This window comes from Pezoporus occidentalis, unplaced genomic scaffold, assembly GCF_034315485.1.
Source record: "Pezoporus occidentalis ecotype Australia unplaced genomic scaffold, CSIRO_AGI_Poc_V1 ctg46, whole genome shotgun sequence".
Classification (NCBI taxonomy): Eukaryota; Metazoa; Chordata; class Aves; order Psittaciformes; family Psittacidae; genus Pezoporus; species Pezoporus occidentalis.
In genome coordinates, this window is record NW_026915791.1 from 469,106 (window position 1) to 483,944 (window position 14,839).

The 14,839-nt window shown below is 46.0% G+C and overlaps 1 protein-coding gene across 1 annotated transcript; it reads right to left on the reverse strand.

Moving 5' to 3' along the window:
- Window positions 1-4,177: 4,177 nt before the first annotated feature.
- On the reverse strand, window positions 4,178-13,493 carry LRR1 (leucine rich repeat protein 1). The gene is made up of 4 exons (XM_062635601.1): window positions 13,106-13,493; window positions 12,908-13,006; window positions 7,840-8,567; window positions 4,178-5,185 (listed from the first exon to the last, which is right to left on the reverse strand). The coding sequence occupies exons 1-4, from the start codon at window positions 13,283-13,285 to the stop codon at window positions 4,933-4,935; spliced, it is 1,260 nt and encodes a 419-aa protein (XP_062491585.1). The 5' UTR covers window positions 13,286-13,493; the 3' UTR covers window positions 4,178-4,932.
- Window positions 13,494-14,839: the final 1,346 nt, after the last annotated feature.

Genomic DNA, 14,839 nt, shown 5'->3' on the forward strand with positions numbered 1-14,839 from the left:
CTCCCGCAGGCAGCGCGCGCGCGCTGCCGCCACCCCACGCGCACACGTCGCCGCACGCCATAGGCCGCCGGCGTCGCCGCAGCTGCCGCTCTATTGGCCGCCAGCGCCGTCACTCGCGGCCGCTTCCGCCGGCGGGGGCCGCGCAGCTGCTGCCCGCCATGAGCGCGACCGGCGGGGCTGCGCTGTGATTGGCCAGCCGTAATTGGGGGTCAGTAATTAGGCAAAGCGTGTGGTGGCTGGAGGGCTGGGGGAACGGAGTCGGGGCTGTGGGAAGAAAATCCCCTTGTGTTTGCAGGAATGCGATCAAATAACTCTGGAATTGCAAGGGCAGGACAGGAAAATCCTGGATTTGCAAGAATAACGTAAGATAAAATAATTCCTGCTTTGCAAGGAAAATACGCAAGAAAATCGTTCTAGAAGCGCAAGAATAAGATGAGAAATGATTCCAGGATTGCACGAATAAGCGAAAGTCGCCTTAGAGTTGAATAATAAAGTAAGATCATTCTAGAATGGTGAGGATGAGACAAATTAAGTGTACAATTACAAGAACAGATATATTCCTGCTTTGCAAGAATAATACATGGGACGGAAATCTAGAATTGCAAGAACACCACACAATAATGCTACAGTTACAAGAATAACACATAATCATCCTGGAACTGCCAGAATGTATTGAGGACAACCAGTCTAGAATTTGAAAAACAATCTATAAGACAACAGTAATTCTAAAATTACAAGGACATCTGTACTAAAACAATTCCACAACTCCAAACAATGGCAAGACTTACTCCTGCCATTCTGTACGTTGTACCCTGGTCCCTCTCCTCCACAGGCACAGGCCAGTTCTGAAGGTTGGTGACCATTTCACACCACATGTCCCAGCGCGGGTGCTCCCTGAGGGTCACATACTTCCTTGCAGCACCAAACAGCTGTTGTCAGGAAGCTGCTGCCGCCTCCTCCTGTGCCCAGTGGCACCAAAACCTGCCCGTGTGGTGGTTGCTTATTTCTCAGTCTGGTTGAACATCAGCGCTTCTGTAATTTTAGGTATTTCTTGCCCCAAGAAGGCAGCCACCTCCTGCTCCTCAGGGCTGGATTTAACGTCTTGTACAGTTGTGGGTAAAACTCCAGCAACCGGAACACTGTCCCACTGGGATAACAGTTTCCCTATCACACAGGCAGCATATGGATAAACACATTTAACATCACAAAGCACTTGGATAATGCAGAGTGGCAGCAGAACTGCAAAAGCAGACCAATTAAAGAACGATTCAAGGTTTTAATTGCGTTTAAAAGCATCTCACATTAGACTGCGTCCTATGTGAGAGCTACCACTTGCTTCAGTCTGATGAGACTACGCTCTGCAGTACTCAACACTGACATGTCCAAGGCAAAAAACAAACTTCATGGGCATAAGAGAAGGGCCTGGAGCAACGCTCCTGTTTAGCACACATTTTTAATGATGGTTTCACAGCTTGATCTTTGCTGACCACAGGTGAGCTCTGCGTAACTCGCCAAGTTTCTCCTCCTGACCCAGCACAACTGGTGGTTTTCAAGTAAGACATTGAGAGCTCCTTGAAAGAGAGGGACTGGGCTCTGCATCAAAGCTGGTTTGATTCCGTCAGGTCACTTTGCTGCAAACAGGAAACACCATGTAAACGGTTCGACAGAGCTCCCCACAAGTATGATAAATGAGGTAGAACAGTTTCGTAGAACAAATCTGCACAGACCCACTTGCTCTGTAAGAAGCCCTAAACACAGCACTGGGGCATGCACACACCTGTTTGTGGTATCAGAGGACAGAAATGTGCCTGTCTCTTGTCATCTACAACGGAACCCATGCCTGCAGGTTGGCCTTTTCCCAGTGCACCAATGAGAAGCGAGCTGAAGAAGTTCTGAGACCCCACAGCTATCTTGCTGTCGGGCAGGGCAAACTGCTGGAGAAGATGCTCCTGGAGGGAGTGATTTCTGCTTTGGCTTTTCCTAACTCTTGGCTCCTTCGCCACCTCCTAGCCAGCTGACAGCTGGCAGAGCGCAGGCATGGAGTGCTGCAGCAGCCCCCCCCCGGCTGCTCATATCCTCTGCAGCCAGCAAGCCACAAACCCCAACTCACTCACCTGGCACCTCACTGCCTCTGGGGTGAAGCTGTGGAGTTCACCCGACTGAGACAAACGCTTTGCACCCCGCAGAGAGCCTGTTCACGGGGATTGCGAGACACTGAGAACATGAAGTTGGTTGGAACCAAGGGAACCTGGGGTATTTGTAGAGCCCTCTGCTTGGCTGCACAAGACTTCCCTTTTCTTCACCTTTTGATGGAAAGCGGGAAAGCAGCAGTTTAGAAAGCTCTGCTTTTGACTCTGGCAAATGGTGGAGGAGCCAATGGTGGAGATGGCTGGATCACAGTGTGCTGGGGATGTGGCCACGTTGCCAGAAGGTGCTTTGGTACCAGCACAACCACGGCTGCGTAAGAACCTTTGCAGAACAGGGCTCCAGTGCACCACCACCCTCTCAGTGCGTCTGCCACTGTAGTTTCAGAGGACTAAGAGAAGCCAAGCCAGTTTTGGGGGTGACTGGCTTCAGAGACAGTGGCAGCCAGCATACTGATGTGAGACTTAAACCATCAGTGCAGCAAACTATTCCCATCCAAAAGCCCTTTCCCACAGTTCAGTTTCCTTTTCACCCCAAGGGAGGTTGCACTCCACACTGGCCTTGAACCCCCCCACTGCGTTCTCCTCCCAGCACTGAGGGACTTGGACGGGGCTTGGCAGCCTTCCCCTTGCCTGCCTTGAGCTGTGAAGTGTGGATTCCTCCTCTGCCCAGCTCAGCTGGCTGCCTGGGGAGCCACTCGACCATCAATATCCACATATCTGCAGCTGCCATTCCTGAGGAGTCCCAGAGGAGACCAAATTTCTGTGTCTACTCCACTTCCCTCCTCTTAATCATGCACCCCACCTAAAAGGTATTTTTCCAAATGAGTAATCTTTAGGCTGCTGCAATCAGGACGAGATCTCTCTCCCTTTACAACAGCATTAGCATATGACTAAAGCCTCCTATGGGTAGCTCTGCAGTGCTTTCAAGAGCAGTGTTTGGCCTCCTCCTTCACAAGTTCTCTGTGGTTGAGGAGCAATATATAAGGAATGATTCATCTGTATCATCCCATAGTTGCTTAAAAGTTGCCATTTCACAAATACTGTATAAAAAGAACACAGTCAAGTTGTTTTGACATTTGCAGACAGCTTTAACGACACTCAATATTTCTAGAATAAAGGTTGCTTTTCCTCAGGAAAACACGTCTCTTGGCCTAGTCAGAGCAGATCCCTTCAGTAAGCGTGCTCCAGTGTTTATTTCTGTTGTGAATCATAGAATAGTTAGGGTTGGAAATGACCTTAAGATCATCTAGTTCCAACTCCCCTGCCATGGGCAGGGACACCACGCAATAAACCATATCACCCAAGACTCCGTCCAACCTGGCCTTGAACACTGCCAGGGATGGAGCATTCACAGCTTCTTTGGGCAACCTGTGCCAGTGTCTCACCACCCTCAGTAAAGAACTTCTTCCTTATATCTAACCTAAACCTTCCCTGTTTAAGTTTGAACCTGTAACCCCTTGTCCTTCTTAGATGAGGAGAGTTTGAAACTGATGACATTTAGAACATGGATGGAGGTTGTACTCACACAGGAGATGTTAAATGATGCCTGCAAGCCAGCACTTTCTTCCAGAGCCTGCTGCTGCCCTTCAGGCGGCTCCTCACACTGTACATGGCATTTAGCCGTGCCTTGAAGCCAAGTCTAGATCAGTTCTGCAATGAGTAACAACAGGTGTCTTGTTTTCCCATGGAAACTACAAATAATTCCCACAGCAGTGTACTTACCTATGACCCTGAGGGATGCAAATGTAATTCACTCCTGGGCAGTCGATACTGCCTCGAAAATAAACAGTGTGACGTGCTCCCTCCAAGCCATTGTGTGTTACAGGCATGTGATGCCTAAAGATATTTCAAGGGAGTTCTGTTCCATGCTGTGTCAATATACAAGCCACGGAGCACTGACAAGACATGAAATAAGGGTATGTGGATACTCTCATGTCTTTCGGTATCTTCACCAAGAGAAAGGCCAGCAGCTAATCCGTAGAATACACTGAATGAAAAACTCATTAGAGAAACCACAATTCATGTGTACATAGAAGGGTTGCAAAATTTAATAAGTTGACTCAGTGAACAATTCAACAATCTTTAAAACATAAGAGTTAAGAAAAAAAGTTTAGGTGACACATTTAGAAAAAGACATTTCTTGTATTACAAAGAGATAAAATGAAAACCATTTGCTCTGGTAAAAAACAGCGATGCTGGTCCCTGCTTGAAGTGAAAATGCAGTAACGGAACTCTTAGAAAAGAAGCACCCTGAATTACATGACCAGTTTTGAACTGCTCACACCATAATCTCTTCTCATAGCAGCCTACCAAGTTGCTCTACAGTAAACAAGTTGGGAAAGGTACAGTCCAGTGATAAAGTCATCTTATGTCAGCAGAATTCAGAGCCTTGAGTGTAAGTAAAGCAATCTGATACAAGCTCACCTTCCTTCTAGCAACAAGAAACCACTTAATTCACGAAACAAAGAAAACTGTCATTCATGATACTCCAAACAAAGTCACAATAATAGGAAACAAGAAAAAAAAAAAAAAGGCAAAATACATTCTAAGGAAGGTTCATTCAGGCTAAGCACCACTTTTTATTCCAACCAAAGGGAGATTCTAGTAGTGGAGGTACAGTTGGGCCACCAGCCCAGACAGACAGTGCCCCCTTGCTGCAGGGCTGACATCTGCTGTTGGCAGCAAATATCCTATGACAGCACGTGTGGGTAACAAGCAGATAAGAGTTTCAGGCTCCTCTGTCACTGGACAGAACGCCAGGCAGAGCTTTTGTGCCCAATAATGGTCACCCGTTGCTCTGGAGGTACCTATCCAGGAACTGGGAATAGCAGTTTAGAGAACAGAAGTAGCAGATGATGGGTGCTTCTGTACCTCCCATGTTATCCACAAGGACCACAGTGTGAGCTACATGGTGGAGATTCATGGTCATTGTGATCTGAATGAAGCTGCTCAGACAGGCACTTCCACACTGGCATGTTTTAGCCACTTCCAGATCTTCACAAAGGTGAGAAGGAAGGAGATGACAACCATAAGGGATTCTGTTGAACAAGATAAAAAGTGTGAATTCACTACAAAATTAACCAATGTCACTTAAACACAGTGACACACCATATGCACCAGTTGGAAGAAACCCTATTCCGAGATCAGAGACAAGGCAAGTCTGAAATTCTGCCACTTGCGATATTGGACTTGTTAGGAATTAAACACCACTTTCCAAGGCAGACACTTTTAGTGACTGTTTTTAACATGCAACCATGTTACGGACTAACCCCTAAGTACCAAGGACCTGAACTCCAGAAGATGCTGCAACAAGAAGCAGGGAGCTCATACAAATTGTAACAGGCTGAATCACAGTGATATAGAATTAGAGAATAAAAAAAAATTAATAATAATGAGACAATTGGGCATATCTCTGCTCTTCCCTCATGCTAGCCAGGAAGATCGCTGTGTTTCATCCTGGCCTGACAAAGCACCCATGATTTACTCCTCATTCTCTAACATGAGGAAGTGGTAGTAGCATAAAAACACTGGATCTATAGGAAACAGGAGCCTTTTTGCAGTAGTACTACCTTGCAGGCAATAAACTAAGGTTCTTTTGATAACCACTCTTTTTGTCCACCATGTCAATAATGACATCCAGAGACAGGAACAATTGCTTCTTTTTAAATTCACAGCAGAGTGGCATTGTGTTTGGAGTGCAAACTGAATGTTTTCCCTGAAGTACTCCATCAAGTTAACTTCAGTGTGGGTATCACCAGTGCCCAGCTGTCACTCGATTCACTCCATAGGTCTCACTGACTCACATCCCGACTACACCTACGTATTCCCAACTCTTTCTATATACCATCATTCACACAGCTAAGACTCCTGTGGGAATTTTTTTCACCACCTCTATTTCAGGACACCCTTTTTTCCGGTCAGGAAAAGCATAATCACACCTGATACTTGCCCAGAATGCCACTAGGAAGATTGATGTCCCAACATTTGCTTTTGCATCTTCCCTCCGTTTTCTTCTTTCTCAAGGTTTTTATAGCCCAAGATCACTCCTGTTTGACATTCTTTGTTAATTTTCACAGCCAGTGAATGTCAGGCAGAATGCCTATTGCTCACTTGTTAGGCCTTTCTATTTTCTTTTCCATTTAAGATAATAAGAAGCACTCTGACCAACGCTGTCTCCTAATAATAATCAGAGACCCGTAGACAAGGGGAGTGTTTCCATTGCGCCTTGTCTCACTGAGACTCCTGGAGCAGAAAGCCTTTCTTGTCCTGTGTGGTGCTGTTTTTTTCAAGCCTTTGGCATGGGGGCCAGGAACTGGGGTTATGCCTTAAGTATTCTGGCAACGTAACTGAGCATCAAAATCTGTCTGGTGTAGACTGATTATATTCTCTAGGAAAAAAAAATCCAACCAAAATACCACAAACATGATAGATTACTTCTATCAAAATCACTGCAATTTATATAAAGTTGGGAAAGGAGACACGTGGAGCTTAATTATTTTAATAACATCAGCAAGGTCAGAAAGATATGAACCAGAACATTTGGTTGCTCATTTCCAGGGTGTGCCCTGCATGCCTGTGGACGTCTTTAGCACAGACTTCCAAGTAATTAACCCAGGCTTATGGGGCGCTGCCCACTCCCAAGGGAGGAATGAGCACAGAATGTAGATTAGGAACCCCTTAGGTCTGTGTCTCAGCCCCTTTCTGTACCCATGACACTTTTCCATTTTGCTCCTTTTCCACGCAGAGGAGGGTGGGAGTAGCAGTGGCTGGTATGGGAAGAATCAGTGGCAGCATGCAGGCAGAGCTATGTGAGTGGTGTGGGGGAAGGTGAGAAAGCTGATAAGGAAGAACAGCCTAGCAAAGACAGTGTTTACTTGATGAAATAAGATTTTTTAAATTACCTCAGAACTGGGCTTCTCTACCTGAGACAGAACACCCTCACTCCCACACCAAAGGAAATTAACTGCTTAAGGAAAACCTACAGTAGGGAGAAGCCTGCAGTTGCTAATGCTGACTTCACCATAATGTTTGCCCTCTGTGAAGCCACCTCACTGTACCTTTCTAACCCTGCTCAGCTTGTGGAAGGTCCCATCTCCAGCAGGGGAAGACCAATCCGTGGCTACAACTAGGAGCTGTATAAGTAGGTTACCTTTTGCCAACACACAATTTTCACAGAGGAAAAGACAGCAACAGGCTAACAAGTAGCACGCAGTTTTAATGTGAGCACAAGATGAAAAGCAACCATGTCTGAAAGCAATTAGGAAGCTAGAGCCCAACACAAAACATGATCGGTGCCACAAAATCCACTGTAATGTAAGTTCCTCAATACTAAATGCCAGAAGTGGTTCAGGGTTGTAGATCTGATTCTTTTTTACCATAGTTGGGCAAGCATATTCTGTTACAGTACTCCATTTTGTGGATAAAACCATTTCAACCTGTAAGTTTCTCTAAATGCTTCCACATCACCCATTTCCTGTGTTATCCTGTATAACAAAGGGATGATTTTGCAAGTGGAATTCAAAGCAACTTTAATCTTACGATTTTTAATAGGTGAAGAGCAGTAAGAGCAACAGCCACTGACTGGGACAACAACAATAAAAAAAAACCTAAAACCCAAACAAGCCAGGAAAGTTTAGACTCAACAGGTTTGAAACAGCATAGGTGCAATATGTACGCATCATGCTACTCTTACCTGTAATTTATGGTTGCTCTTGCAGCAAATTCTAATAAAGTCAATGGTATTTGCAATTGTATGTTGGGAACAAGTGGGCTGGGCTGTTCAAAAGGATTTCCAAAGAGATCCAGGCTCTCAAGACAGAGTTTCCTAAAATCACTGGGCAGGAAAGGAAGTTTGTTTCGAGCTGCTGCCAGAAAGCGTAGATGATCTAACTGGCCAATCTTGAACGGCAGCCTAATCAACTCATTGTCATCCAGCTTCAAATTCACGAGTTCTCGCAGCTGGCAGAACTGAATTGGAAGTGCTTTGATTTTGTTTTGGCTCAGGTCCAAGAACTGAAGAGATTTCTGAAGGGTGGAGTTGCACAGAGCCCCACTGAATGACTCCAGGTGATTGTCGTGCAAAATAAGCTCCTGAAGACAGGTCAGGTCACCAATAGTAGCTGGCAGCTGCTTAATATGATTATGACTTAGGTCTAGTTTTCGGAGTTTCTTCAAGGAAAGCACACGCATGTCAATACGAGCCAGTTTGCAGTACGAGGCTTGGAGGTGCTCAAGGGAATAAGGGAAGTTTCTGGTGAGAGGGTAGTCCCTTCTTGAAGTTATGATCATTTTTGTCTTAGGTTTTTCAACTTCTGAGTTCTTCGCTGGTACCAAAGTTGACAGAGGGAGAGCTTCTGTGTTGGTCCCTTGGTGAGCCAGTCTCACAGCTGAAAGGAAATTCTTTAAATTGCTGGCATTTGCCTGCAGGAAAACACAAATGAGGAATTAAAAGTTCATTATTCTTGTGCTCATTTGAACTAACACTTTCTGAACTATTCTGTACATGGATCAGGGGCTACTAACTCAGCCGGGCAATGAAATGGGAAAGGGAAACAAGTCAGGCTTATTAGGTTGACGTGCTGTTTTCAGTATTTAAGAACAAATGGCATGCAATTTGAATGGAAAGTTATGACCTTTCTGAATAATCTAGATCAAGCAAACTGTGCCGCATTACTCAGAAAAGAAACAAAGCACTGAATTCACAGCTGAAAATAAAGTACAGAACAAACACCTGACACGCTGTTATCTTCCTAACCTGCAACATGATAAAGGGACAGTTTACAGAAACACATGCAGGGCAATCTGAGATCTAAAACTTGAGTTGATAATCCTGAAAGTTGCTAGGAAGGAAAAGGATGGAAGCTGATGTTAAATGCAACAGACAGAAAGCTTCAAGGCAGGTTAGGTAAATGCCTCTGGTCACACAGAGCTCTGGTTTGTTGTACCAGAATCAAAGGATAATTACTTGCAGTCCCTCTGCAAAAACTGACCAATTTTGCTTTAGCTGGGATTTAATACAATGACAATTAAGACAGTTAAATTAATGGAGTATCAGATGGATTTTAAATAAAAGTCAAGAAAGCTGTGCTACATTTGTTGTACTGATATAATTAACTTTCATGAACAGAAAGGTGACCAAATATTTCTCTCTAGATTTGCCAGCAAGTCTCTTCTCAAACTGATGTGCAGCTGACAGACAATAAGCTATAAAGTGAATTCTACAATAAAAAGCACAATACGTCCATGCAAGTAGAAGTCATCTCCTATTGCAGGAAAGAACAAACTTGGAGTTTTGGCATGGCTCAGGGTTGAGAGGTTTGCACTCTGTAACCTCGCTGTAACTTACCCAAATCTGTAACTTACCCAAACCTTTTCTTTCTGCACCTGAAAGAAAATTTTACTCTGAAGTGTATTTGATGATACTAAATTATAGAGAACTATCTTATATAATATGCTAGAAGCACCTAGCACAACAGAGCAATCATCTTGGAGACTTCTGGATGTTAATGTGACATAAAGACAATAATGGTCAAACATATCTGACTGCACCAGTACCCTAAAATGATTGTTTTACTGAAACAACCCATGCACATCTGTCATGGTTTAAGCCTTTTTGGGGGAGGGAAGAAGGAAGGGAGTGAGTGAGCAGCAGCATGGTTCAGAGTTACTGTCTGGGCTTAAACCACAACATCTATTCGCTTTAACTCCTGATGTGATACCCTCCAGAAATGGGGAAGTTGCACATCAAAAACCTTTGTATCCAAGACCACCAACATTCATTATCTCAGTCATTCTGGATAAATTAGCCTCAGAATGGTACCCTAACTACAGGCAAATGTGTCATATTCCTGAGCGTAATAAGAAGCTAACTGAAATTGGAGAAAAAGTCCTCCAGATCTGTAAAATCAAGTGAAATAAATAACTCTACATTAAAATGAAGTTACAGGCAATATTTCTTTGCTCTCAAAGCATGATGCATGACAGATACCTCTATCAAATTTTCTCCACGATACTTCACAAAGACAATACTGTACCTGTAAAGATGCTGTTGAGAAACCCTGAATTCGTTGAAAAAATACCAAAGTATTTGTAAGAAAAAAAAAACAAACCAAACCCAAAGAACTAGTTGGAACTGCTCAGGATGCAATTTTCTGCCACAAGTCTGAAGTGTCAACCACAGAAAGAAGTTAATCTGTGCTGATGCCATACAGGTCTCGTTTCAGAGCTAAATGCGTAATGACAAGGCAATCAAGAGATTACATAGATTTCAGACCTTGTGTGCAATGCAGCAGGCACAGGCCTGCTGAAGAGAAAAAATCCAACACAATGGCTTTTTTTTGCTCCAGGGTTGAATGCTCCAGACCAACATTTCTCAACTTAATTTCTTATGTGGCCAAGTGCAACGAATTGCACCACCTGGCAGAATACAGGGTGGGATTTTGTATGCTAGTAGTTGCACACAACTGGGATAGTCATACCTTCATACCTGAAATTTCTTTCTTACCAGGACTTTGTCTATCTTTGAGAGTTGAGAAGTCTTTATGTAATGAAATCATAGAATAGTTAGGGTTGGAAAGGACCTTAAGATCATCTAGTTTCAACCCCCCTGCCATGGGCAGGGACACCTCACACTAAACCATGTCACCCAAGGCTCTGTCCAACCTGGCCTTGAACACCACCAGGGATGGAGCATTCACAGCTTCCCTTTGCAGCCCATTCCAGTGCCTCACCACCCTAACAGGAAAGAACTTCTTCCTTATATCCAATCTAAATTTCCCCTGTTTAAGTTTTAATCCGTTACCCCTTGTCCTATCACTACAGTCCCTAATGAAGAGTCCCTCCCCAGCATCCCTACAGCCCCCCTTCAGATACTGGAAGGCTGCTATGAGGTCTCCATGCAGCCTTCTCTTCTCCAGGCTGAACAGCCCCAACTTTCTCAGCCTAAAATAATAAAAATAGCAGAAACATCACAGAAAACTTATCAAGTATCTTTAACTGTGTTTCTGAATTTGGAGGACTTAAGGGGAATGCATAGTTTCACTTGTTTTGGAAGAATTCAGTGGATCTGTTCCTGGAGCTTGACAGTATCAAGTTCCTGACAGTGTGAGTAACTGGACAGTACCAGGTTAAAATAAGGAGTAAGGATGACCCTAACTCCTGTTTCATTAGATCACCATCCTCATATTAGGAAGAACTTCAGGTATCTAAACTAAATCTCCCCTCTGACAGTTTAAAGCCATCCCCCCCCGTCCTATCCCTACAGGCCCTTGCAAAAAGTCCCTCTCCAGCTTTCTTGTTGGCCCTTTTAGGTACTGGAAGCTGCTCTAAGATCTCCCAGAAACCTTCCCTTCTCCAGGCTGAACAACCATATTTCTTCTTAATACAATTAGCAATAAATTTTGTTTCCCTTGCTCTCCCCACCCATTTGATCAGCCATAAAGCAAGCTCTCTGGGCTTCACTCCATGGCTACACCTCCATGGAACATAATTTGAGCTCACAGAGCAACAGTGTGCTGAGATATCTGTAGGCAGATATCTTAATTTCAGGTCTGAAAACAGTGCTAAATACCCCCCACATTACAGCTATTTAATCAAGAAGAAAATTGCCAGCGGCCTTTAAATACCTAATATGGTACTAAAAAGGAGAATTATAAATTGTATTAATTCACTATGTTGCTCAAGCAGACCTTGCAGCCTGCCCTGAGTTCCACCTCACTCCAGAAAGACTGTTGTCGGTGCTGGTGCAGTTTAAGCACACCTTGGGCATTTCTCCTTAGAAGGCATTCTGCCTGTGAAGAAGTAAGCTTCACCACTCATGATTACAGCTCCTCAGTCTGTACATCACTGAAATTATTAAAGGACCTCCTACAGGCCAAAGGATCATGTCTACAACAGAAAGTCAAACTAATTTTCCAAACAAGCAATCAATATTATTTGCTTTTATTTACATATCCTAACCGAGGTTTTAGAAAAGCTCTCCCACTTTCCTCTGCTACAAGGCAACAGAAGTTTACTGGAACAGGCACAGGAAAAAAAGCTTAACTACATCAAAAATTAATGTTAATATAAATACAGGATTTTTTTTTTGTGAGCTTAGTATTATTAAAAACACTTTACAGCTTCCAAATAGACAATGAAGTGTAAATAAATACACTGGTGAGTTCTACTACCAGCTAAACGTTTAGGTGAGATGGTGCATGTACTGCTGATCCATATCATGTGTGTCTCCAGCTTTGACACTGCTTGTCTGCTAATACAAGAGTATTCTCCTTTTTTCTTTTTCATTAGAAAAGCTGTAAACAGTAACTTAAAAAAAAAAAAAAATGGAATATACATTTAAGTAGCAAGATATTGTATCAGAGAGATGAAAAGAGTTGTTTCTCTCTAAACAAGCAATAAAGAATAATGTGAAAAACGGACTTTTCCCCCGTGGGAGCAAGAGGGAGAATCAGAAAGTAGCCCAGCAAATGAGCTGGGCTCAGCCTTCCTAGCACAAAATGAGTGGGCTCACTCATTTTCCCTTTTTGCTGTTCCTACTGAGGGCATAGAAAGCCAAGCTCCTTCATGCTGCTTCGTTTACATCCATGCCCGTTGTGGCAGGTCAGAGACGACTGTTAAAACTAACTCGCTGTGTGGAATCTGTCGGACGGACCCCAGGCAGAGAAGACAGCCTGGGGACCCTCCCCCGAGCCACCTCCACACGGTTTCTAGCACGGGCACGGCATCGATTCCCCGCCGGCGTCCCGGGCCCTCACACCCACCTTGCTGAGGCAGACGTCCACGGCGGGCTCCCGGAGGCGCACGGTGGCCTTGCCCTCCTCCACAAACCGGGTGAAGAACCGCTCGATGTTCTCCTGCAACTACGAGGCACAGCGGGCGTTCAGCAGCCGCGGCGGGACGAGGGTCGAGAGGGCCCGCCCCGCCCTCCTGTCCAGTCCCCCCACAGCCGCAGTTCCCACCTTGTAGCGAGCACCGACCCGGTCCCGCGCCGTGCACACCATGAGGTAAACGCCGCCGCCCTGCGCCCGTCCGGGCGGGCGGCCGAGCGAGAGGAGCGCCCTGGTGCCGCGGCCACGACCCCGCAGCCCGCAGGTGGGCAGGAGCCGGCTGACCACCTCCACCTCGCACTGCAGCCGCATCACCGCCCGCCCCGCCGCCGACCAACAGCCCGCTCAGGGGCGGGCGGGCCGCGCCGCGCCACTCGGGGGCCTTCAGCACTGCCGCGCACAGGCGCCCGCCGCAATGCCTGGCTCCCGTGATCCCGCCCTCCCTCCGCCGCCAGCCAGGGGCCGCAGGGCCGCCCGGCGGAAGAGCTCGCGGGGCGGGAAGGGAAGGGAAGAGCGGGCGGTGTTACCGGCGGTACCGGCAGCGCGGGCAGCCCGAGAAGCCCGAGTGAGGGGCCCTCAACGAGGAGCTCTGTGGCAGCGCCCCCTGGAGGAGGTCGGCTCGACACGGCGGGAAGGGTCGAGGAACGGCGGGTGTGAGGGGAACGTGGAGGAGCTGAGGGGACTGCGAGTGTGAGGGGAGACGGGGGAGCTCCAGCACCACAGCTAAATCTTTTGGGCAGTTTCTACAGTTGTATGGAATGGAGGCATACAAGTTTTACAAGGAATCCTTCTGTGTTTGTTAGTGAAGGTACTGGCTCTCCCAATGCTCCCTCTGACGTTCTGCCTGGTACAGTGTCAGCAGAAATGGCAACCAGTGATAAAAGCATCTCCTCTGGACCCCTGTCCCCAGCATGGCTGGGCTGGAGTGGGTGAAGGGGGCTTTGCTGCTAGAATTGGCTTAGGTAGCACCACTAGGAATGAGTTGTGGGCATTCAGAAACCAAGCTTGGGTAAAAAGCCGTGTTCACCCACTGCAAGGTACTGTTGCCGTGTGTTTGGCTGAGATGCCAGTGACACTCTGTGAGGCCCTATGAAAAACTAATTGCCAAAATAACAGGGAAAAATTCAATAAAAAAAATTTGACAAAAGAATTCGCAAAGTGGTGTGGTAGAGGAAAGGTTGGGAGTGTCCTGTTATAAAGCAGCCTTCCAGTACCTAAAGGGGCTGAAAGGAAAGCTGGAGAGGGGCTTTTGACAAGGGCATGTAGGAAGGGAGCAAGGGGGAATGGCTTTAAACTGACGGAGGTAAATTTAGATCAGGTATTAGTAAGGAACTCTTCCCTTTGAGAGTGATAAGGCACTGACATGGGTTGCTCAAGAAGCTGTGGCCGCCCCATCCCTGGCAGTGTTCAAGGCCAGGTTGGATGGGGCTTGGAGCAACCTGGTCTAGTGAAAGGTGTCCCTGCCTGTGGCAGGAGAGTTGTAATGAGACTAGATGGCCTCTAAGGTCCTTTCCAACCCAAGCCATTCTGTGATGCTATGATCTCTGACAGTGAAATGGCAGCACATGGGAAAAATTGCTCTGGGATGGGGTATAGTAGAAATACCGCTGAATTTGAGAGAACTCCTGGCTCGAAGGCACTCACCAGGTGGAAACTAACCTGCATGCATGGGGCAGGCTGTTTGCTACAGGGTGGCAGCAGGCAAGGACAAGGTGAGTGAGAACAGCAGCAGTGTGGTCTCACCTGGTCTCCAGCCCAACAGAGTCAGTTCTCACTGCGGTAGCCAGCATTGGGGAAACAAAATAAAATCCATGAATCCTTTCAGTACTGGTTTCCTACAGTTATTTTGTTTAAGGACAAGGCTTA

Coding starts and splice junctions, on each gene's coding strand:
- LRR1 (XM_062635601.1), bottom strand. CDS start 13,285: ATGCGGCTGCAGTGCGAGGTGGAGGTGGTCAGCCGGCTCCTGCCCACC. Junction 13,007..13,105: donor GGGTCGGTGCTCGCTACAAG/GTGGGAACTGCG, acceptor TGTGCCTCGTAG/TTGCAGGAGAACATCGAGCG. Junction 8,568..12,907: donor TGGACGTCTGCCTCAGCAAG/GTGGGTGTGAGG, acceptor GTTTTCCTGCAG/GCAAATGCCAGCAATTTAAA.